At 39.2% G+C, this 23,611-nt stretch overlaps 1 protein-coding gene and 2 long non-coding RNA genes across 3 annotated transcripts; 2 read left to right on the top strand and 1 right to left on the bottom strand.

The window, feature by feature from the left end:
- Nucleotides 1–2,928: 2,928 nt before the first annotated feature.
- LOC148132197 (uncharacterized) lies at nucleotides 2,929–5,829 on the bottom strand. Its single transcript, XR_015747684.1, has 2 exons — nucleotides 5,708–5,829; nucleotides 2,929–3,032 (listed from the first exon to the last, which is right to left on the bottom strand). It is a non-coding gene; the product is annotated as an uncharacterized LOC148132197 (long non-coding RNA).
- On the top strand, nucleotides 5,038–8,112 carry LOC148132196 (uncharacterized). Its single transcript, XR_015747685.1, has 2 exons — nucleotides 5,038–5,132; nucleotides 8,047–8,112. It is a non-coding gene; the product is annotated as an uncharacterized LOC148132196 (long non-coding RNA).
- Nucleotides 8,113–13,987: 5,875 nt separating this feature from the next.
- Nucleotides 13,988–18,514, top strand: TOB1 (transducer of ERBB2, 1). Its single transcript, XM_026667374.2, has 2 exons — nucleotides 13,988–14,201; nucleotides 16,626–18,514. Exon 2 carries the CDS (start codon nucleotides 16,771–16,773, stop codon nucleotides 17,767–17,769), a length of 999 nt encoding a protein of 332 aa, XP_026523159.1. The 5' UTR covers nucleotides 13,988–14,201; nucleotides 16,626–16,770; the 3' UTR covers nucleotides 17,770–18,514.
- Nucleotides 18,515–23,611: the final 5,097 nt, after the last annotated feature.

The raw sequence follows: 23,611 nt of genomic DNA, 5'->3' as shown, positions 1-23,611 counted from the left end.
GAAAATAACCCCCGGAAGAAAATATAGCCAGGAAATATTTAATTTATAACCTGTACCAAACACATTGGCACAAAAGTACAATGGTTGAACTTGTTTTTTGCAGTTCAAAAATTATCTTCAAAAAATGGGCTTCTCTAGCACCTTCAGTTTCTCTCACAGTTAAGATATGTACCCTATGCTCATCTTCTAAGCATACGGGATAGTGAACTGTATTGTCTAACATATACCTACTAAGCAACTTCTTAAAAAAAAAAAAACTATTGCTATCTTAGTTTCTCACATAAAGAAGAGACTCCAAGGTAGATGTTGTAAATCCTAGCCTGAGTTAATGTTAGGAACCTCTGGACATCACCATATGTGATATTTGTTCTGCTTCCAGATCAGTCTCATACATGTGTGATTCAGTGATGCATTCTTTATTTAGCAGCTGTTTTGACTTATTTCAGACTCAGCAGGAAACATACAGATTCTGATTTCTCAATAGATGTGCTAGAACATGCTAAGTTGGAGTAGTTCTATCTTCATTGGTGGGACTTCTCACCTTACTCCACCTCTTGGCTCTAGGTTCTTCATCCTCTCTGCAGAGCCAGCTTAAACGCCATAATTTTCCCATTATTACAGTGAACTGAAGAGGGGGTGGCACCTTGGCAACTTTGTAAAGTCCTTCCTGCCAGATTGTCATGATTTAAATTTGCAAAACCCTTTGTGGAAAGTTAGATAGATGCCAGCTTTTGTGCCCTATCAAGCAGGAGGTACCACAATTGCCTATCATGATGTTCTCTGGTTTTTTGGGATTGGCATGGGTAAGAATTACAGCTAGAAGTTATTTCTAAGCATCTGGGCAACAAAAATGGAGGAAGCATAACTCTGTTTCTTAGAGCCTGAAAGACAAGTATTTTAGTCCAGCTTTTCTCAAAAGTAATTATCCAGAAATGTAGGGTCAGATTTTCTCTTATTTCTGACTGGAACATCCACTGCTTTGAAGACTGGGAATGGTGAGAATCTTGTCCAGCACAAATAAAATAGTGGCCATCAGATTAGGAAGGCTGCCTTTATTCTAAATTGCCATGATTATAGCAACATTAACACACGTTCATGGGCTGAGACATGTGTAAACAGTAGTTACAATATTAGAAAAATAAAGATGGAATGATGCCAATTAATAAGTGATTTAATGTATGGTAAATAGCTAAGGCTTACAGGGATAATCAGCTTTGAAACAATAAAATATTTGAATGCATCTAGCAGTTAGGACTTCACTATTACAAAACATACACAATCCAGCACAGCTCAACCATTCCACCCTAAATCCACTGAGATGTAATTCTCTCTCCCCCTCTGCTTCTCTTTTTGTCTCTCTCTTTCAGACACACATACATACACATGCCTATCAACCACACACACCTCTGCTCAGTTTCCATTATCTGATGTCCTTTCACACAGCTCATCTATACACTTTTGCTTTTTACCTTGAATATTTCAGTTAATGCAACCAACAGAGCCTTTCCTGTTTGATTTTTCTGTTCTTGGTCATAGTTATCTACCTTTAATCTGGTTTTGGTCCTGCCAAGAAAATATTAAGTAGACAAAGCTACATTTATAATTCCTATGCAAAGTCTTGTGATATGCTAGGGATACCTATTATTAATGAAATGTTTTTTTCCTACTATTTGTAAAGCATTCCTAATGCCTCAGCTTTCTAATATTAAAGTACCTTGCCAGGAGCAACCCAGCAGGGTAGAAGCAGTTATTTCATTCCTCAGTCTTGTTGCTTGCCTGGCTTTCATGTCTTGCATTTCTGCTCATTTATCCCCTGTCTTCATCTTAATTTTACTTTATCAGACCTGCACTTGCTTTAAATGGCTTACTTTTATGAATTGGCTTCTTTTAAGAGTCTCGTCCTTTTAAGATTCTTTGTATTCATGAGCCTTTTTCTCTTAAAGCTGTTGTCTTGCTCCTTCCTAATTCTCTTCTTTTATCCCTTGCCATTTCCTCTCACTTATTTATGCTTTACTCAACCTAATCTTTAGATTAGGCCTCCTATTGGCACTGAATCTATAGCCCCAAAGCAAGCTTGTTGGGGGTTTTTAAACAACAGTTTTATACATCCTGACTTTAAATATGTAAGGTAAAAATGTTGTTTAAATTGTATATCCATCCCCACCTGGTTAAAATAGCCCTGAAAAGCAGGTCCAACTGGGGAAACTGGGTTTTTTTCCCCACATTAAACAAAATTACCTACCATAATACTGTAGCCTGAATCATTTGCCTGGGCTACTAATGGTTTAATAGTGTTGTAAAGTACAGTGGGTCATATTCTTCCTAGAGACATTGGACCTGAATTAGGAATCTTCAGGTGTAAAACATGAGCTTAAAACCCCTAAGCCAGGGGTGTCAAACTGGATTTCTTCAAGGACCAGATCAGCATTGTAGTTGTCTTCCAAGGGGCTAGCTGGGGGGAGGTTGCTGGCAGAGTACTGCATGACAACCCCCATGCCCCATTTTCTGCAGCAGAGGTACCACGGGCTGGTCCTTTGCTATTTCCAGGCTGGCCCCATGGGCCAGATCTAAGCACCCCACAGGCCTTGTGTTTCAAACCCCTGCTCTAAGCTATAGTCTTCCCTGAGGGAAGCTACTCTATTCAACCTCAACTTCCTTGTCTAGCTAGCCCTATTCTGTCTGCTCAGGCAAGTAGGAGCTGAGACCTTAAGTAGATCTTAACTGTCACCTATCAGATTCTTCCAACTGATGAAAAAGGAGCCCTTGTCCAGGCAAACCATATACTCTATGCCTGTGTGTACTCACTCACCAATGAATAAACTGACAGCAGGATAAGAAAAGTAAAACAACAGCAACCAGAAGTAAACTGTTAAATACAAATGGCCAAGAATGAAAGCAGTATGAAAATGGTGGAAGGCTGTTTATTCATTCTGTGGAGTTTGGCCATGAAAATAAATGAGCTGTAGATTCTTAAGCTTTCCTCTTGCAGAAGAGGCACATCTGGACACTAGCAGCTGTCTTCCATTTTATTCCTAAGATCTAAGGAGATTTTGTTTCCATTATATTTTGTGGCCATTTGTCAGCAGTTTAGGATCACAATTCTTAGTTGTCAGCTTATTGTCAGAGAACATACCTAATTCTGATCCCTCATTTCTCCAGGCAAGTATTATATCACCTTCACAACAGCTTTGAAATAGGTTACTATTGTTGAAACCTAATAATAGTGATTTTTTTAAATTCGTCACTTTAATTGCTTATTGGTTATTTCTGCCTTCATTCTCAGGTCCCAGTGTCTTTATCGCTCTTTTTAAATACAGAGGTATTTTGTAGTAATTTCGATTAAATTAAAAGAAACGATTGTGGATGTGTAAGCATGGAAGAAGAATTCTTCCAAGATGCAAAAAGTACAGACATGCCATCTCAAAAGTTTAAGCACCCATATCTGACTTTTTACATTTCAATAAATCTCTGAAAGGTGACGCAACCTCTAATAGTACTGTATTTAATACAGAAGCTTTCTGTAAATGTGCATTTGTTTACGAATTCAGAATAACAAAATGGTAAATATGGAAGGTGCAAAAATGTGGACATCCTTTCAGTCACAACTGCTAACACCTTCTTTAACAAAAATAACAGCTTCTCTGTGCTTTCAGAAGCAAGTGAAGCCTTTCAATTATTTCTTGTGGGATTCACCTTCCCACACTCTTTTCTAATTCAGAAGTATCCTTAGATATTCTTGTATGTACCGCATGTTTGAAATCTCCCCACAGATGTTCAATAACCTTCAAATTTCAGGTATGTGAAGATACTTCATGGTTGATTTGGAAATGTATTCCAGTTATTTCTCTTGCTGGAATATCCATTCTGTTTTCAGTTTCAGTGTTGCCACTGACTGTGGGATATTCGCTTACAGGACATAATGTTACTTAGTTGAATATGATTGAAAATCTGTGGGAAGATCAAACATGTAAAGAGACATTGAGGCTCTAGAAAAAGTGCAGAGAAGAGCAACCAGGATGATTAGGGGACTGGAGACTAAAACATATGAAGAATGGTTACAGGAACTGGGCTTGGCTAGTCTAGTAAAGAGAAGGACCAGGGGAGACATGATAACAGTCTTCCAATATTTGAGGGGCTGCCACAGAGAGGAAGGTGTCAAGCTGTTTCTAAAGCACCCAAACTCCAGATAAGGAATAATGGATGGAAACTGAACAAGGAGAGATTTCACCTGGAAATAAGGAGAATTTTCTGACAGTGAGAACAATCAACCAATGGAACAGCTTGCTTTTGGAAGTTGTGGGAGTGCCATCACTTGAGACTTTCAAGAAGATCTAAGAATGTAGCCAAGGAAGAGTTGGGGGGAAAAATCCATAAGCAAAGAAGAGAATTGCTCTTAGTTGGCTCTAAGAAAGTTTTGGAGCTATTATTTCTATTAGAGGAAGTTTTACAACATTCAAACTAAAAAGGTATCATAATATTTGCATCCCCCATATTCAGTTTTTTAAATTTGTAAACAACTGCATATAAATAGCCAGTATGTATTCACATTTGTAGAAATATGTCATGTTGTACTTCATATCATGCGGTGGTTATGTCAGCTTCTGATTAGAAGACAATGAAACAGATAGTTTGAACACGGGTACCTAACTTTTGAAAGCAAGTATATGAATTGAAAAAAAGCACCAATACTTATCCTCAGGCAGTATAAAGATGGTTAGTTTTTTAAACGAAGTATACCTCGGCCGGGGGCGGGGGGGAGACTGTGAATGGACATCCTAACTGAATGAATTACTAGGAGGAGTTGGAAGTGGTGTACAGAGAGAAATATTTAGGATTGGGTTACAAGATGAATCAATGCTCCAATTTTAATACTGTTGCTTTCAAAAGCTCCTTTGTTCCATCTGGCTCAGTGGAACAATACATCGCTCTGCTTGCAGTTGGCACAATGCAAGGGGAATGAGCTACGGTGACAGGACTTGACACGTATGCTGATCTTCTCTTGCCATGCAATAATTAAAAACAGAGGCGCTCCATTTGGATCATGAGCTGACTGCATATTGATAAAGTTTGAGATCTCACATGTCGGTGCAACTTCTTCCTGGAAAAAAAGAATCTCACACCTGCAGCCTGAGGTAACATTATGATTTTACACCTTATATATTAAGTGTTCTTAAGTGCAGTGAGATCATTGTATCCAGAGAGATGGAAAGGTTCAGCATTACCCACAATAGAGGAATGATTGGTAAAGATGAAGGAACTTGCTGAGATGGTTAAATTGACTTCTTTGATCAGAGAAAAGACAATATTTTCATTTATAGCTGACTAGAAACCCCTTACAGATTTTTTGGGAGAAAAAGATAAAATCATAATTTATGGTTCTGAATAGGATAGATGTAGATTATACAAAGAAGGAAGATATGTTGTAACCATAGAGTAAGAGGAAAATTTATAATTCTATTTATAATTGGATAGATGTAGATTATACAAAGAAGGAAGATATGTTGTAACCATAGAGTAAGAGGAAAATTTATAATTCTATTTATAATTGCTGTAAAGAACATTGGAAGCTACTAAATATCTTTTTCCTATTTTTCTTTTCTCCCCTTTCTTGCACTTTTAGCTTTTTCTTCAATTTTTTTTCTTACTACATATTGGTTTGCATAATTTTTATCTTTCTTTTAAAAATATTTAAATAAAACCTAAAAACAATCAGCTTTTCCCTGTTATTTGTGGACTGCTGCTATTTGTCGCAATGTGTATTCAGAGGCCTGCTTCTTGTGATCAGTCAAGTCAATATTTTGTCCCCAGTGCTATTGTATCCATGTACCTAAAAGACAAAGTTGTGATTGTGAGAAAAGCTCTACATCTGATCCCAATCTTTTCAATAATTATTGATCAATCTCCAATATTATATTTTAAACAAGATACTGAAATATTTTGGTTTTCCAACAGAAAATTTAGTGTTTAGACAATTCTAAACCAGATTTACCTGGTTTGGGAAAAGGTAAAACTTTGATCACCTGTGCGGACAATCAGTACCAGAAAATAAAGACTGGATCTTTACTGGTTCTGGTGAATCTCTCAAAGGCTCATGATATGTTAATCATAGTAACATCCTAAAATAATCTGCCAAATTAGGACTGATTAGTTCTAGGTTCAGTTCTCTTTGACTGACCAACCTCAGAACTATCGCTGATGGATATTTAAAAAAATGAAATAAATAAATAAATGATACTCATCCGACGGCATCTTAGCTATTGACTTTACAAAGGGTCCCCAATCCCTGGTCCGGGAACTGGCACTGGGCCACAGCATGCCAACAACCCATTTGTGCAACCAAGTGAAACCCCATCCATGGGACTCAGGCAGCAGGTAAAATCATGCCTTCTCCTGTCCATGGAAGAATCCCTCTCCGTGGAACTGGCCCCTAGTGGCCAAAAGATTGGGGGCTCCCGGCTGCTATTATAGGGTACTTTGCCTCTCTAATTTATCCTCTTTTTTGGTATCTGCGTTTAGCAGTTTGGATGTTGGTTCTCAGCACCATGATTGAATAACTGTATCCTTTTCAATATATTGAAAAAAACAACAATGTTTGGCATTACTTCTAGAATGAATATGTATTAGGAAATTCAAACTCATGCAGGTAAGGCAGCATTTTGTTGATCAGAAAACAATCAAATATAGGAATGAAAATACTGCACAGTTTCCTAGACAGAACTGCATTGTTTTTGCATACCCACAATTTGAGGCATGCACTGACCACCTGGATTCTCGTATATGGCCAGGGAGACTTTTATATGTACTTGAAATAGATGGTAATTTTCTTGAAGGAATTCTAGCCAGAGTTACTATTCCTTCGTTTCCATTACATTGACTACTGCAAAGTTCATTACTTGGGGCTACTCCTGAAGAGTGTTCAGAATCCATTCTGGTATCCTGATTGCTGCCTGGAACATATTATGCAGTTCACATAATGCCAACTTTGTGACAATTGCACTAGCTGCTAAATTATTTTTTCGGCTTAATTGCAAGAGCTGGTCCTTACCTATAAAGTCAGAAATGGCTTGTTACTGAGGTATCTCAAGGACTCTCACTCCCCTAAAAGTCTACCTATTGCATTTGTCCTTGAAGAGTTTGATGTCCCACTTTCAGTAGACGGGAGATTTCTAAGAATGCACAGCAAGCTTTTTCTGTGCTGGAGTTCCATGGTCTTCCATGAGAAAATAAATTGGCTCTTTTACTGCTCATCTTTTAGTGTGCAATAAAGATACTTTTTATTTTTGTTTAGTTTTTCTATTAGTAGGTTATTGTTTACACCTTTATAATCCTTTATGACTCTGTTTTACATTCTCACTCCCTTTGTTTATGTAGAAGAATTGCTTTAAGAGTAAGCTAGCATGGAAATATTTTAAATAAAATAAATGAGCCATTCATTGACCCCTCAGTTAATTTGACAAATCCCCTTTAAGGCTGCCTAAATCAGTAATTATCTCCTTCAGCAGCAGAATCATCTGTAAGTTAATTATGCATTATGTAAATGAATATTTGAATTTGTGACTCTAGGCTCTGCTGTGGGGGGGGGGGACCCTGCCAATTTTCTGTACTTCACATACACCTTTATAAACTTACATTGTTTATTCTAGAGGAATATATTATAGGACAAGAGCTGGGATAGTCTATGGCAACCAAACATCAGATAGCCTGAACAGTCCCTTTCAGCCTAATTAATTGTGGTTTATTAACAGCTTATAACAGGTATAAGCTTTTGGGAACTATAGCATTGGCTCATGAAAGCTTGCACCATTCATTAAAATGCATTTGTCTGAAAAAAGGCTACTAGAGTCCTCCTGATTGATGGGAGAGTGTATTTCAAGTTAAAACAGCACTGTAGGCCACCAAGGCCTACAACTGACAACAGTAATCTGGCCACTAAAATCATAACCAGGATGATACAACCATCGCAAGGGAAAAAAAAAACCCAATGGTTACTAGCTGTGTTTAATTGTTGCTGTTATTCCTCCAAGTGAGTAAGTCTTATAATTGCAGGATTCCTCGGGGAAATTGAAAACCACTGCTTTGTGAGCACTTCTGCCCTTCCCACCCCCCCACCCCCACAAGAAGTCAACAAATATGTATTTTGCACATATAACTGCACATGCTGGCTGGAGGTAAGGTCAAGACCCTTCCTTATTCCAATTCAAAAAATGGTTTGGGGATTTTCTGCAGATTTCCCACCATCTCTCTCTTCCATTGCAAGCAAAGGACACATTTGAGAGGACAATCAGGATTCTGCCTGCTCTTCTGACAGATTATGAAAAAAAAATCTGCCAAATGAAAACTGAATCCTCCCACATGCCACAACAGTCATTAGTAACTGTGATTTATGAACAGAAGGATCAACACCCTTCTTAGAGCCCCACAACAATCGTGGTGTGCAGAAACCTGACAAAGTAATTCATATTCCAAGGGAAAGAAGAAAAAATGCAACTATGAAAGGAGTCATTCATAGGAGAGGGGGGGGGAAGCAACGATGGCAAATTGTTTATTTTAACATATATGGAGTTACAATTATCTTTCCTATGATGATGGTGACTACTGTGGAATTACAGAATTAGGTATAACCAATGAAATAACTCTGATGTTAACTCAACCTTGATGACAGTGTGAAATGCTGCTACTGGAACTTCTTTATTGTTGACACACCTGCGATAATTGCAAATGTGGCATTTAAAACAAAATAGTTCTTACTGCTAAAAGAAGGATGGTTCTAATGATTACACACAGCAATTAATTGGCTGAATCTAGACTTAGTCATGCTTGCAGTGAACCTACTGAACATTTGTAAATCTCAGTTTATTGTGAATACATTATATGCTAATAAATGTAGTCTTTTCAATCTTGCATGCTTCTTCCTATTTGGAAAAATGGCTAAAGATGTGTAAGGTGCTATTAGAAGTGTAGGGTGCTTAGATGTGTAAGGTGCTATTAGAAGTGTAGGGTGCTTAGATGTGTAAGGTGCTATTAGAATCAGAGCTGCTACATTCTTACAAGCCACAAATGGAAAGCTGAGTTTATTCTCAAATTCTGAATAAATTGGTAATAACAATAATAGTGCTTGGAGTCAGATTCAATTGGAATAACTTATAAACCTTGTTCAATAAATGTAAGAGCCTGGATCCAAAGAGAGGATTTTTTTTTACTTTGTTTTGCCATTCACACATGTAGAGGAGTCGGGCAGGAACAAATAATTGGCATATTTTCAGTAATTTGCAAGAATCTCATCTTACCCGTTCATGCAAACATTTTATTTAAAAACAAATTCCAAACTGAATTGGTTCAGTTTACCATGATACATGTGATGGTGCAACATATTGATAAAACTCTTGAGGTTGAAAAGTAATTTCCATTTTTATATTAATAATACACTTTTTCATAATGGGAAGCCTAAAGACCCTCAAGAATAGTGATGGCCCTCTTCCATACAAAGATTAAAATACATTATAAAATTATTTAATATTAAACAGTGTCTTTAAATACAGCATTATCTTAAAGAAATATTAACTTTTGAGTTACTGAAATGCAAAATGTTACAGTGAATGCAAACCAGGATTTTCCAATGTTACTTTACTTTTAGGGAGTAATACAAGTTTGGATATAGACAATGCACTCTCCTATTAAAAATACCTTGATGTTTAGTTTAAAAACTAATACCATGTCCATGAAAATACACAAAAAGATTCCATATCAAATGCATTTACCCAAAATACAGTGAAATAATCCCCACCAAACTATTTGACCTGCCTGATTATCAAAGCTCTTGTTTATATAAAATTATCTGTTATGCTGAGATAAAAGTATAAGCCTTCTTCAGAACAAACAAATATTCTGAAATTCTGTTGCTAGTTGATTTTTTTCCAGTTATTTTTGTCTTTTTATTCCAACATATAATATGCTTATAACAATTATTCACATTCCTCTTTATGATTAAAGTTATGTATTTTAAGTAATAAGAATACTTCATTCATTAGCTTGAAAAATGACAATTCTCCAGCTTATTGGACAACAGATAATTTTACACAAACATGTATAAAAGGATGATACAAAAGAACAGTTTCTAAAAATACTGCTGGACGTAAAATACATCTAAAATAACCCTTTTGTGATGTATCTGGCTGGATTCTCATATGGTACAAATGTGGTTTCTTACTGTTTGATCTTGCACATTGTTCTAACCTAGCCTCATATAGCAAAGTAGTAAAAAAAAAAAAGTAATGGAACTCAAGGGTAAGTAACTCGCTGACTACACACTATTCTCCAGCCCTTTTACAGCTTCTAAAGCTCAAACCTGTATCATTAAAGTTAATAAAAACCGAAGGTGTTCTGAAGCATCCATATTCAATTTTAGGTAAATGCAGAAAAAAAGTGTTTAAATGTCAATTATTATACTGCTACCCTATTCTCTCTCTAAGGAATTTAGGTGATTTACTGTATATATATATATATATACAGTATTTCCCTTGTCTGAACGAGTTAAAACTTTTTTATGCATGCAAGGAATACACGAGCAACTTCCCATAACATTCCAACAATATCCTAAGTCATCAAGCAGCTTGTTTCATCTTGTCTGAACCCTCTATGGCTTGCAAACAATGGTTTATCACTTAGTGTAAGGGTTTTAACAAATCTCGGTTAAACTACATCAACATGTGTGCAGCAACCAACCAATTTACATGTAAGCAATGTACTGTATATATTATTATCAGTCAGATCTTAACTCAACCAGTTCTTCAGATACATTGGCCCAGTTTGGGTTATGGACTTCTTACCACATTCCTAAGCAGAGAGGCTCTTTATATGCCTTTACTGAGGGAACCAGCAGGAATCCAACTACTTGTCCCTTTTGTATATTCCCAAGAAATTTACTATAATTCTCTATCAAGGATTATGCATTGGGTTCATTCTCTGCAGGACATTTTAGGCTCATGGTTTTAGATTTAGACCTATGTTTATTTGCAACATCCAGGTGGAGCTTTTGCTATTTCAAGTCCTTTTTCCAAAGGCTACAGAACTACCGGATCTTGCTTTTAGTTCTAGGGTGTCATTCTATCTCAGTGGAGTGGGTTTCAAACCAAAAACCAGGCGCTGTATACGCTCACCTGGGAATAAATCACGCCGAATTGCAGGGCACCTGACCCCGCAGGGGGAGCACATTTCCGAGCTCAATCCGGCCAATCCAGGACGCGGTGAGCTCTTTAAGGGCGACCCCCGAGGAAGCTAAACGAGGCCATAGTTCTTGCTGACTCCCCCCCCCCTGACGTATTTCCCCTAGAAACCAAATCCTAATCGAGTGATTATGACTTCAAAGGGGACGCAGGAGGCAACCGGTTATCGTTACTGCCCGTGGATATATTTTTTTTTTACTTCGAATGGAATTTAACAGCAAAGGAAATAGACTTTGTCTTTTATTCGGCTAATACAAAAAAAAAAAAAAAACCACCAACCCTACGTTTCAGGTCATGTTTAAATCCTCCTTCCTGGGAATATTAAAAGGGACGTTCAAAGGTGTCCCGTTGCAATCCACGGTGCCAATATGACATCAAACGAAGGAGCCTCAATTCTGTAGCGACCCCCCCCCCCCTCGCAGGACGGGACTTTTAAGAGGTGGGGGTGGCTCGGCCGCCGAGCAGCCTCTCTATTCAGTGCCCCCCCCTTCCCTATTTCGGACACGCAGCGACCTTTTGGAAGGGAAGAAGCCCGCCCTCCTGTCTTTACTGCGAAGATGGCAGAGATCTCTCCCGGGTAAAGCTGGCAAACAAACCGCGGGGATCCGGCCTGGCAGAGGCAGCTGCCTCAGAGGGCGGACCTCGCACCGCAAACACGCACACACACACACACACACACACAGGTCTCGGTTGCACCTTTGGAGGAGGGGCAGCTTTTTCAACCCCAATGGTGATTTCTTTCTTTCTTCCTCCCTCCCCGTTTCTCAGCCTTCTCCTCGGTCTACTTAGACTCCTTCTCTGGCTCTTGCCTCCCTCCCTCTTCCTTCCCGCAGTTTTATAATTTTTTATTTTATTTTTTTTAAAATAAATCCTAATTAAGGTCAGGAGTAACAGCGGGGCAAGCCAAGCGTTTCAACTCGGGGCGGGACCAGGGTGACTGGCAGGCTCAGGAGCCAATGTCGAGAGAAGAACGAGGGGGCGAATCTGGGGTACTGTGTGGGCTTGCCGCTGCTAGAGAGCGGACCCCCCCTCCTTCCTCCCCCCCCCTTTTCCCACTCAGTGCCACATCGCCCTTTGTCTCTTTCTGCTGCAACGGGCAGAAAAGAGAAGGGAGCTTTTTTTGCCCTCCCCCCACCCTTCCCCTCCTCTAATATCCTTGGCTGCGTCCTTCCTTTCCTCAAACATACTATTATTGCCGTTTCATGAAACAGGCCCCGCCGGGGGGTCGTTAGCTTAGAAAGGGGATATCCAGGAGCAGGCCCCACGCCCTAAGTTAAGGATGCTTTCCCGATACGTGGGCAGGTCGCAGCGACAGAAGGTCTATCTAGATATATCGATATTCATTAGGAAGGTAAACCGTAACAAAGTCTGTACGATGAAGATACACGGGGACTATTCTTCACAGAAATATAAGGCAATTACGGACCCAGTCAAAATCCCATTTTTTTATAAAAAAATAGTTTCCTCTCTTGAAATTATACCATTGGCATCTTAGCAATTACAGAAGGATATTTAGTAGTTGCCTATTCGGGAGCAAGAGTTGCAGAGACGGATTCAGGAGTGACATCGCTTTCTCTGACCTGTGAAACAAGCTCTTTAAAAAAAAAAAAACCCTCTCCCAACTAATGTGAAGTAAGAAGAAATGGAAAATTACCCCTTTCTAAACAATCTAGCAAGGTAATACGGAAAACAATCGGCAAGCGAAAGCGTACAAAAGCCGTCCCTCCCCGTCCTTCTCTCCCCCAATCATATACATATTGTACGTAGTTGAACAAACGTTGCTTTATTGTCAAGAGCCGGACGCGGCGATTGGATTCAGATACGCTTTCTTCCGTGACGTCAAGGCGAAAGGCATCTTGGGATGCGTAGTTTTTCTCTTTCTAGAGGGTGCCAAGAGGCGTGACGTCCGCGTCTTTTGACGTCAGCGACGGGAGAGCTGGAGGTGGGGTTTAACTTTAGAGGCTCGTTGGCCCCGGAGAGGAAGGGCGAGTAAGAGGAGAGCGGTGGCACCTAAAGCAAGATGGCGTTGAGGAGGAGGACACACACACACACACACACAGAAGATGGGGAGGGGAAAGCTATGTGATACAGGCTGAGCACCCGCAAAGATAGGGAAGGTGGAGGTGGCCGTGGCTGAAGAACGGAGATGAAATAAACAGAAGCTGGAAACAGCTGTCAACACTGAGAAAGGAAAGCCTAAGAATTCAGGTCCCACAGAAAGCTGGGAGAGCGATGCAGAAGGAGGGGAGAAGCCCACCTCCACCCGATATTAATATATTTTTCTCCCGGTTACCTAACCTCAGTCTAGTGAAACATGCAGAGAATCCCATTCTTGCCATGTCGGGGGAGTTTTGCAGTGGGTAAGGCTTTTATAGTAAAGCCATCTGGACAGCAGAAAAATACACCATACAGACACATACCTGTCGGACTGTCTACAGATGTCGGTCTATATATGTATTTAATAAAAGCACCCCTAACTCTTTCGCCCTAAAGAGAAAGAAGAGACGAGCGCAGAGGGCGGACGAGAAAAGAAGACAAGGGTTTGGAGGTGGGGGGAGGAGAGTTCGGGGCAGGGATTGCGGTCTTAATTGGCAGGCGAAAAGGCCCAATCGTTAGCAGCGGTTGAAACCGAGGGCGACCGATTGGTAGGCCAGTGGGTGGGGCCAGGCTAAATGGTGGGCGGGGAGCGGGTGGGCGTAACCACGCGGGGCCCAACGGGGCGGGGCGTGGGAGGCAATATATAGAGGCCGGAGGAACATTCGGGCGCTTACAAGAAGGCGTCGAGCAGCTGTCGAGAGGGGTGCGTGTTTTTCTCGGGTCGGAGGCGAGCAGCGCCATCCTCTTTTTCCCCCCCCTCTCCCGAGCGTCCTTTCGGGGAATGGGGCTTCGCTCCTGAGCCCCCTCCGTGCCCTCCGCACCCCTCGGACTCTCGCCGGAATTGTTGCACTACCAGTCACGCCACCTGCTCCGCTCACCCGGGTGAGTGTCGTTCGCACTTCTGGTGGCGGCGGAGGAGCCCGGCGCAGGGTGGGGTGGGCTGGCGGATTTCGTGGTGGGGGAGGCGCGGGGGGAGCGCTCGGCCCTCACGGCCATTCGTGTGGGAGAGGGACGGCGCGCCCAGGGAGCGGAACAGCAGGCTGACGGCGAGCGGGGTGTTGGCAGAAGGGCTGACAGGGCAGCGGCGAAGGGTGTTGACACAACCCTGCAAGAGGAGGAGGAGGAGGAGGAGGAGGGAGTGGCGCGGACGGACCGACGGGCGGAGCCCCTTCCCGGCGAATGCGGGGAGGGGAGGTACGGCCAGGAGGGTCCCGGGCAGGCGGCTGCTCGCGCCGCGCCGGGATCCCTGCTGGCTGTCTGGGGCTAGCGGGCCGGCCCCTCCCCAGCAAGCAGCCGCCGTGGTGTGGGAGGGGGTTGGAGGGGCGGCGCAGCGAGGGCAGTTGGAGGGTTTGTCCCCCCATCCCGCGGGGCGGAGAGCTGGGCGACGGGAGGGGACCGGCCTGGGTTGGAAAATAGTGGGAGCTGCTGACCCCTGGAAGGCGGCGGGGGGGGGAGGGGCGTTGAGGTATTGACTGACAGGCCGATTTTTGTTTTACGTGTAAGTGGTTTGTAGCGCTTCGGCCACACGGTGGAAAGGGCGATGTGTGTTTTTTTTTTTTTTTCAAGGTGGAGTTTTCTTAAGGCCGATATTTATATGGGCAAAAAGAGGGTTTAAAAAAGGCAGACAATAGGAGCCGGAGGGGGTGGGGGAAGAGGGCTTCTGAGCTAAATAACCCCGTAGCATTGCCACAGTTGTATCAGTTTTTGCGAAGTCTCTTCCTTGTCCCATATGGTATAAAGGGCAAAAATAGATTGGCAAAGAGACGACAGGATTTTGTTGGGCTTGGTGAGAGAGAGAGAGAGAGGCAGAGAGGCAGGCAGGCCGGCCTTGGCCAATCATTTTTTCCCCTTCATAGAAAACACTTTTCTCCTGCTGCTGGAGCTTCGAGAGCTGTGAGCAGAAATCTAATGAGACTCAACTGCCTGATTATGTAATGCTGTATTACTCTGCTTAAGATACTTGCTTTTCTCCAGCTCTCTATCACCACCACTACTATGATTGATGTAATTAACCGGGTTAACTGATTTTAAAAGGCTTGTGTTAAAAATAGGTGTTTGAAATATTTTAGTCTTTTTGTGCCATACCGTACAACATCAGTGGGTACTATGTTTCCTACAGTGCAAGGGAGCTAAACGAATGGATAATTTTAAATAGCTTCCTCAATCAGTTCTATACCTTACATATGTCATTTGTAAATATCTTCTGTTTGCCCTTGATCTTTTCTTATCCCCACCCACTGCTGATCTAGCAAAACGTTTTAAAGATTGCCTTATCAGCTGGTGGTTCTCTTATCATGTAAAAAGGGCACACAAGGAAAGGAAATTTCTTTAGAAGATCTGAAATCAACTATTGCAAATTTTAGAAATTTTGAAGCAGATTTTTTTCTCTGGTTTATAAATTTGGTAGGTTTCAAACTACAGTTGCAGTGCAATGCAGTGAAAAACAAAAATATGGAAGGAAATACAACTTAATTTTTATTAGTTGCTTAAATTTGGAAATTAAATAAGGAATTTAATTGAAAAGCTGGCAGTTTAATTTCCAAGCATATTCACATTTACCTTTCATTTTAATTTGTAATTAAAGTTGTACCAACAATTATTTGACCGCTTCATTATTGGAGGAAAAAGATTCCTGTATGGATTATATGTTCTAGTTCAGTACTGTTTCTATTATGGAATGGTTTCCTCCCCTCTCCCAAGGAGTCTTGATTTAGTAATTTTAAAAGCTGTTACAGAATTAGAGTGGCTTCTTTGCATTTTTTCTCCTTAATGAAAATACATGTCATGCCTGTACCTAAATAAAAATGATTCTAGAAGCTGACATGTAGGGTTTTTTTAACTGTCAAAAGATATTATTTATGACATTTCTGACTCAGCTGAAGCAATATTGCAAATGCTATATTAGATATTTTTATAGCTTTTAACAGAAGGGACTATTTTAATCTAAGTAGAGAAAATAACATCAAGTATTACAATTGGATTCAGTGAACCCTAAGAAATAGATTTAATACAGAATCTTTGGTAGGCTTTTTATGGTTCCAGTTAGATACTAAAGACACAATTATACAAAACTCAAGTTTTGGAATGTTATACTTTCAGACATGTTATTGGTGCTTTTTATAGTAGTGTTTGGAATATTTACCCTAATTAGCCTACATAGTATTTGTGAAAGTAGTATCAAACAGTTTTGCAGATATTGCTTGTAAAAAATATAGCCTGCTTTGGGGAAAGTGGATTTAATAGGATTTGCTCATTTTCTCTTGTACTTTTCTTACGTGGATTTTTCTTCTTTACCCCCTCGTGAAGGAACAACACTACTCAAGGTTGAAGAATAATTATCAACTAAAATCAGCACTTTGAAAACAATTTTTGCTTTCCTGTGGTATTTTGAACTTTTTTTCCTGATCGTTGTGGTTTGAAACAGAGACTGTAATTTTGTGCTGTAGCAGCTATGCAGCTTGAAATACAAGTAGCACTCAATTTTATTATCTCATATTTGTACAATAAGCTTCCCAGACGACGTGTGAACATTTTTGGTGAAGAACTTGAAAGACTGCTTAAGAAGAAGTATGAAGGGCACTGGTATCCAGATAAGCCATATAAAGGATCAGGGTTTAGATGTATACATGTAGGCGAAAAAGTGGACCCAGTCATTGAACAAGCATCCAAAGAGAGTGGTTTGGACATTGATGATGTTCGTGGCAATCTGCCTCAGGATCTTAGTGTTTGGATTGACCCATTTGAGGTTTCATACCAAATTGGTGAAAAGGGACCAGTGAAAGTGCTTTATGTGGATGATTCCAGTGAAAATGGATGTGAACTAGATAAAGAAATCAAGAATAGCTTTAACCCAGAGGCCCAGGTGTTCATGCCAATTAGTGACCCCACATCTTCTGTATCAAGCTCTCCTTCGCCTCCCATTGGTCATTCTGCCACTGTGAGCCCAACCTTCATGCCCCGTTCCACTCAGCCTTTAACGTTCACCACTGCCACGTTTGCTGCCACCAAGTTTGGCTCAACCAAAATGAAGAACAGCAGCCGTACCAACAAGGTTGCCCGCACTTCTCCCACGAATCTTGGTTTGAATGTCAACGATCTGCTGAAACAGAAAGCTCTTTCGTCCTCCATGCACTCACTCTATGGTCTTGGCCTCAACAGCCAGCAGGTTTCACAACAGCAACAACCAACACAACAGCAGCAGAAAACATCTGCCCTTTCTCCTAACGCAAAGGAATTCATTTTCCCTAATGTACAGGGCCAAGGTAGTACAAACAACCTGTTCCCTGGAGACAATCCCCTTAACCTTAGTCCTCTCCAGTACAGTAATGCCTTTGATATGTTTGCAGCCTATGGAGGTCTAAATGAAAAGTCTTTTGTGGATGGCTTGAATTTCAGTTTAAATAGCATGCAGTACTCTAACCAGCAATTCCAGCCTGTTATGGCTAACTAAAAAAAAAAATACAAATCATATTGTACAAGTTGAAATGCACGTACCCAAGGGTGTTAACTTTTTCACCTCTTGAGTTTTTTCTAAAAAGCTTGTAGTATGAATACATTCAAGCTTGGTTAGATAAGGACAACATGCATCTTTTTTTCATTTGCCAACCAAGCACAAAGTTATTTTTTACTGACTGTACATTAAATATATTCAAGATATGGCCTCTTACAGTATTTAAGATATAGCAAGGACAGCTGATTTTTTATACATAAAAAATTGGCACTAATAAATGGGTTTATTGGTCTTTTCTAATTGTATAATTTAATTTAGTACAAAGTTTGTAAAATATCAGAGTATATATTGTTTCTACAACATGGTATTGCATTTTTATCTTTTTACTACAGTGATCTGTGACAACTGCAGCAGCTTCATGTTGTATTTTTTTTACTGAAATTATAAAATCCATCTTAAAAAAACATCAGTTCTAAAAAGTGTACAAATATTCCTTAAGTGGTGGAATTCAAACTGTATGGAAAACTTTTCCAAGAAAGAAACACAAATTGTATTTTCTGTTAAAAAGTTTAAAAGATTTTTTGCTATATATTATGGAAGAAAATGTAATCGTAAATATTAATTTTGTACCTACATTGTGCAATACTTGAAAAAGGTATAAAAGTATTTTGAGTCAATGTCTTATGTTAAAGAGAGGGACTGAAATAGTTTATATTAAGTTTGTATTAAAATTCTTTAAATTCAATTACTGTTGTGGTCTTGGTTTATTGGTTAAATGATATAGTAGTACACTGATATTGTAGAACAGTATTTGTATATAGGTCAGGTTGGTTACACTGATGCCTCATGATAATGTGTTGTTAAAAATTATGCCAAAGCAAGCTTTGTATTTGAGCACTCGCCCAATAGTTACAGGTGACAAGAAATTGCATTCATGTTGGTGAGTCAGACTTAACAGAGGAGAAACAGAGTCCCTATGTGCCTCCTTTGACCCAGTATAGAAACCAAGCAAGCTGCCAGAGGCTGCTGCAATATATTAGTGGCACACCTTTTTCTAGAAAAATAACTTCTGTGCAATTATAATGCAGAAGGATGCTGCTGTTCTAGGATAGTTTTTCAGTTTCTGGCTGTTCTGATACATATTTTCCTGTGTGTCAATTTTAACAGTATTCTTGATAACTAAATTAATGCTGGATTCATGAGGTATAAAATTCAGTAAATGAGCATTTCAATTCTATATTTTGGATTTAAAGCTAGGAAACAACCTGAAGAAAGCTAATTTTTCACAGCATGCACTTTACAGAGGAGTTTCATCATTTTCTAATAGTAAAGGAGCTGATGCTATAAAGTGTAAAATCAGTAGGTCTCCAAAAAAATTTATTTTTAAAAAGACGGTTTTCCTTCTCCCAAATAAAAATCTGCCTAGATCCTTTCAAATGAGAACACCATTCAGGACTACAAGCACTAGCCTATCCAATTAGCCCTACCATTTCCACAGTACAGAAGCCTGGAGCAAGAGTGGAGTTTTAGGCTTTTTTAAGCCTGTGAACTAATTTGATCTATTTGTGTTGTACATTGTTGTAACATGAAAGAGCAGTTTTGTAACACTTCCATGATAATATGTGTAGAAGGTCTGATACTCCATTAATCTCAGTATGATGATGTTCAGTCATCATGCTGATTTTAAGTTGGGATGAGCGGCGTTTACAATTCTTGGAATAGAATCAAGCATGTTGCTTAGCACCATAGTAAACTTTGTTTATAAAGGCTGAAATCAGGCTCTGAAGAACCAGCAAAGGGAGTAGGCAGAAACAGAACCATGACTTTGTGTACAAAAGTGAAATATAAGAACTTCAGGTTTTTGTTCTGATTTTCATCTTGTGAACTTTGTGCAGTTTTTCTTGGATCTCGGCAACCATGACAGTATTTCAATAGATAAATCTCTCTAATATAAACACAACCTGTATTTTGTCTGTGCTTGTGAGAAAATCTTTCTCATTCCTATTAGAAATCTTTAAATTGAAAATGGTTTGGATTGGGTTTAGGAATTTCTATCCGAAATGCATGCTTTCACTAGACAGCATTGCAACTAACAAGAATCCTCATGAGTAGGAAGATGTAAATCATGGGTGTCCAACCTTCGCAACTTTAAGATTTGTGTACTTCAACAACGAATGAGATGGGAAATTGAGAATAACTAGTTACTGCTGAGATGCTAAGTGTTCCTGGGATTAAGGGCAGACTCTTTACTATTTGAATTATAAATAGCAAGGTTACAATTATCCAGCAAACTCCGTAAGGCTGGTGGTTTTTTTTGTGGATAATGCATTCATACTGTACAATCTAGGAACACATTACACAAATTAGCTGAGGTAACTCAAAAAGTACAGGGAAATTTTAAAAAAATACATTCTAAGATGTCTTGGAGTATTTCCTCCAACTGCTGATAGAATCTTTCCAGCACATTCTCTTAGCTGCTTCTATTTCAAGCAAAAACTTCAGTGAAGAACAGTCAGTCCTGATATGTACTTTTATTTTTTCCTATGTTAAGAAAAGACATTCAAAAGGCTGAATATTTGAGATTTGTTCCAATAAGAATGTATTCTAGATTAGATTAGCTCAGGTGATAAATAGCTGACAGGTCACCTATAAAGATACTGAATCTGCAATGTGCTTGTGGTCTTACTGTATTGCCTAAAAAAAAAATAACACATTTGAGAAAAAGTTGGCTAGGTTATCAAAAAGGGTGCCAAAGAAGCAATTTTTTCTACTTGTATTTTTGTTTAATACAATGCCTCTTTGTGAACACTGTGTAGTTTTAAAGGTTGTTTTTTAATGATCCATGAATAGTGAGTACAATAATCTGGCAACATCTTTGCCAATAGTGTATGGGCAAAACTTAACATTAAAATGAAGACACCCCCCAAAGGTGGTGCGGAGTTATCAAGTGTAATAAAATGTATATTTCAATAATTAAAAGAGCACACAGTTAAGAGCTAGAACATTAGTTCTTCAAGGAGTGCAGAGTTTTGCCTGCAATGAAGTGCAACTTAATTCATAGATAAGTAATAACATTACACACAAACCAGAAAGAACATAATGACTTGTGATTTCAGCCGGAGTTAGATTCTGATGTTTTCAACAGAATATTAAAGAATATTTTATTCAAAGAATTCCACAGAACCAAAAAGCATGTACAGTAAAATAATGGGATTAATTTGATTAGTTTAACAAAATGTCTTCTTTAATGTCTTGATCTTGCTACCCATTAAATTCAATGATAATTAGTTGCACCTTATAAAATTTAGCCTTAGAAGCCTAATACCCAGTTATTTCTCCTTCGTGTACATATATGTGACCACCATATGTGCTAGCTCTGGCCACAATAATTAACAAAGGACATTGTGCTTGCTCCTTGCTGTGCCACAGATAGGTTATAAAAACAACCAAATCATAGATAACTAATGTTGCTTTAAAATATCACATGCAATATAGGTGTTGATATAATGATTAAGTACAGCATGTAATTCAAACGACATGAAGACCTCTGCTTGGATTCCTAAAAATAAAATAAAAAACTAAGAAGACTGGTACATTCCTGGCAGTGGGGTAAGCCATGAGTCTGCTCTACCTGGTGCAATTAAAATATGGTATTGGTTATAAAGTATGATTTTTATTTATTTGTATTCAGCCTTTATTGTTTTTACAATTAACTCAAGGCGAACATATCCAACACACACCCTTCTTCCTATTTTCCTCACAAAAACAACCATGTGAGGTGAGTAGGCCTCAGAGAGAGGGCCTGGCCCTACGTCAGCCAGGGCTTTCTATCCCTAAGGCAGAAAGAACTAGAACTCACTCCTGCTTTCAAGCCTGGTGCCAAAATTTGATTTGACAGAGTTTCTAATACAGTTAAGGTCAGAAAAATATAAGCATTAAAATCTTTGGAAAGTTATTTTTTCCTCAAAATATATCACATTTTTTTCCTACAGCTCTTCCCTCCAATATCTTTGACCATGTAGAAATACTAGGGACACCTGTAACAATATGTTTTTTTTAAAGGCTTTATTGTTCCATCAGTCAACAACATTAAATATTGGGGAATGAGTGCTATTACAATTCAAGTGACTTTGGAATTGTGTTGTATTGTGCTCATCCATCACTATTTTGACTCAAGTATAATTATGAGAATTGGTAGAGGAAGAGTAAGTCATATGTTTGAAAGAGTATGATCATATAGTAACAGGATACTTAGATTGTGACACAGTCCAAGTTAGCAGATCACATTTTTATAATTATATTTTTCAACGTTCTGGGCAGGCTATTTAACATAGTTTAAACTTAAAAGGGAAAGAAAGTAGAACTAATCACATGTCCTTACCATGACTCAGCCTGGTGGCTCAGGAGTGCTTAAAAAGAAATACACCATGCCAGACCTAGTAGTTTCTAATGTATGGAAATGGAAGTGTATTCAGTGTGTAGATAATCCAGACATAGGTTAGGTGTATATTTTCTGACTCACTTATGCTTGATAAAATCTTGAGGGGAAATACAAAATCTTGACTGCATGTTATATTTCAAACAGTGGTACTGATATAAATCTTTTTATGGAAAAGCCAAAAAACATGCTATGTGGTGAGATGTTCACCCCCATATGGTCAACTGATGAAGAATTGCAAACTGACTTTCTGTAAGACAGCAAAATACGGTAGGCATGAACCTGATATGAAAAGACTTATACACAATCTTACTTTTTTTTTTTAAAGTTGGGACCTATGTCACGTGCTGCAGTTATTTTCAGCCAGTCACATTTCCATAAATAAAAACCTTAAGTGGATTATATGAATGTGATAGTTACTAGTATCACAGGCAGGTCATCAACATGTTTTTATTAGGTTTCCCCCTCCCCCTACTATTTTCATTCTAAAGGCCTCATTGTTCTTTCTCCTGCTATATCAAATTCTGTCCCTCTACCCCCCCCCCCATTACACACACACACACACACACACACACACACACACACACACACAAGACACACTGCTGTTTTCCATTCATTAAATAGTGAGCTGCCAGGAATCTACTTTCCTGATTTAATTTCCTTGTGACTTCAGTTATCCCAGTCAGATGAAGCTGGATCAAGATGAAAATTCTAATTTTGGTGGTAATGGCCATTGGAAGCCGCATTTGGAGGCAATGTAAATTCTCCGCACAGCTCTGTGTGTCGGGGAATTTTGTTTTATATTGGTACATATTTTGATAAATGAAGTCCTCGACCTATGACCACAATTGAACCCAAAATTCCTGTTGTTCTGTTGTTTCTCATTTGTTGTGTTTTGCCCCGTTTTACAACCTTTCTTGCCACTGTTGTTAAGGGAATTACTACAGTTGTTAAGTTACTAATAAGAATGTTAAATGAATCTGGTTTTCCCATTGACTTTGCTTGTCAGAAAGTTGTAAAACGTGATCACATGGCCCTGAGACACTGCAACCATCATAAATACGAACCAGTTGCCAAGCATCTGGATTTTGATCATGTGACCATGGGGATGCTGCAAAGTCGTAAGTATGAAAAACAGTCACTTCTTTCAGTGCCATAACTTTGGTTACTAAACAAACTGTTATAAATCAATGACTACTTGTACTGAAACTGCCCGATAATTCTGTGGATATCCTAAACAATACAGATTACAGGCACTGTGCGATCAGGTTAGTATCTGAACTGCAAACTGCTTTAATCAGGTTTGAATAAAAAGTGTCTAGCTTGTGTATCTAGTTCTGAAACTGATAAAGGAAATTATCTGATTCAGCATGCTCTCTTTTTTGGTCTTGATCAGCAAGTTGA

The sequence above is a fragment of the Notechis scutatus genome, chromosome 2, assembly GCF_049901735.1.
Source record: "Notechis scutatus isolate UNSWTSFEM ecotype Mainland chromosome 2, rNotScu1.2, whole genome shotgun sequence".
Classification (NCBI taxonomy): domain Eukaryota; kingdom Metazoa; phylum Chordata; class Lepidosauria; order Squamata; family Elapidae; genus Notechis; species Notechis scutatus.
Note: the sequence above shows the minus strand (reverse complement) of the source record. Positions and strands in the feature narration are given on the sequence as shown.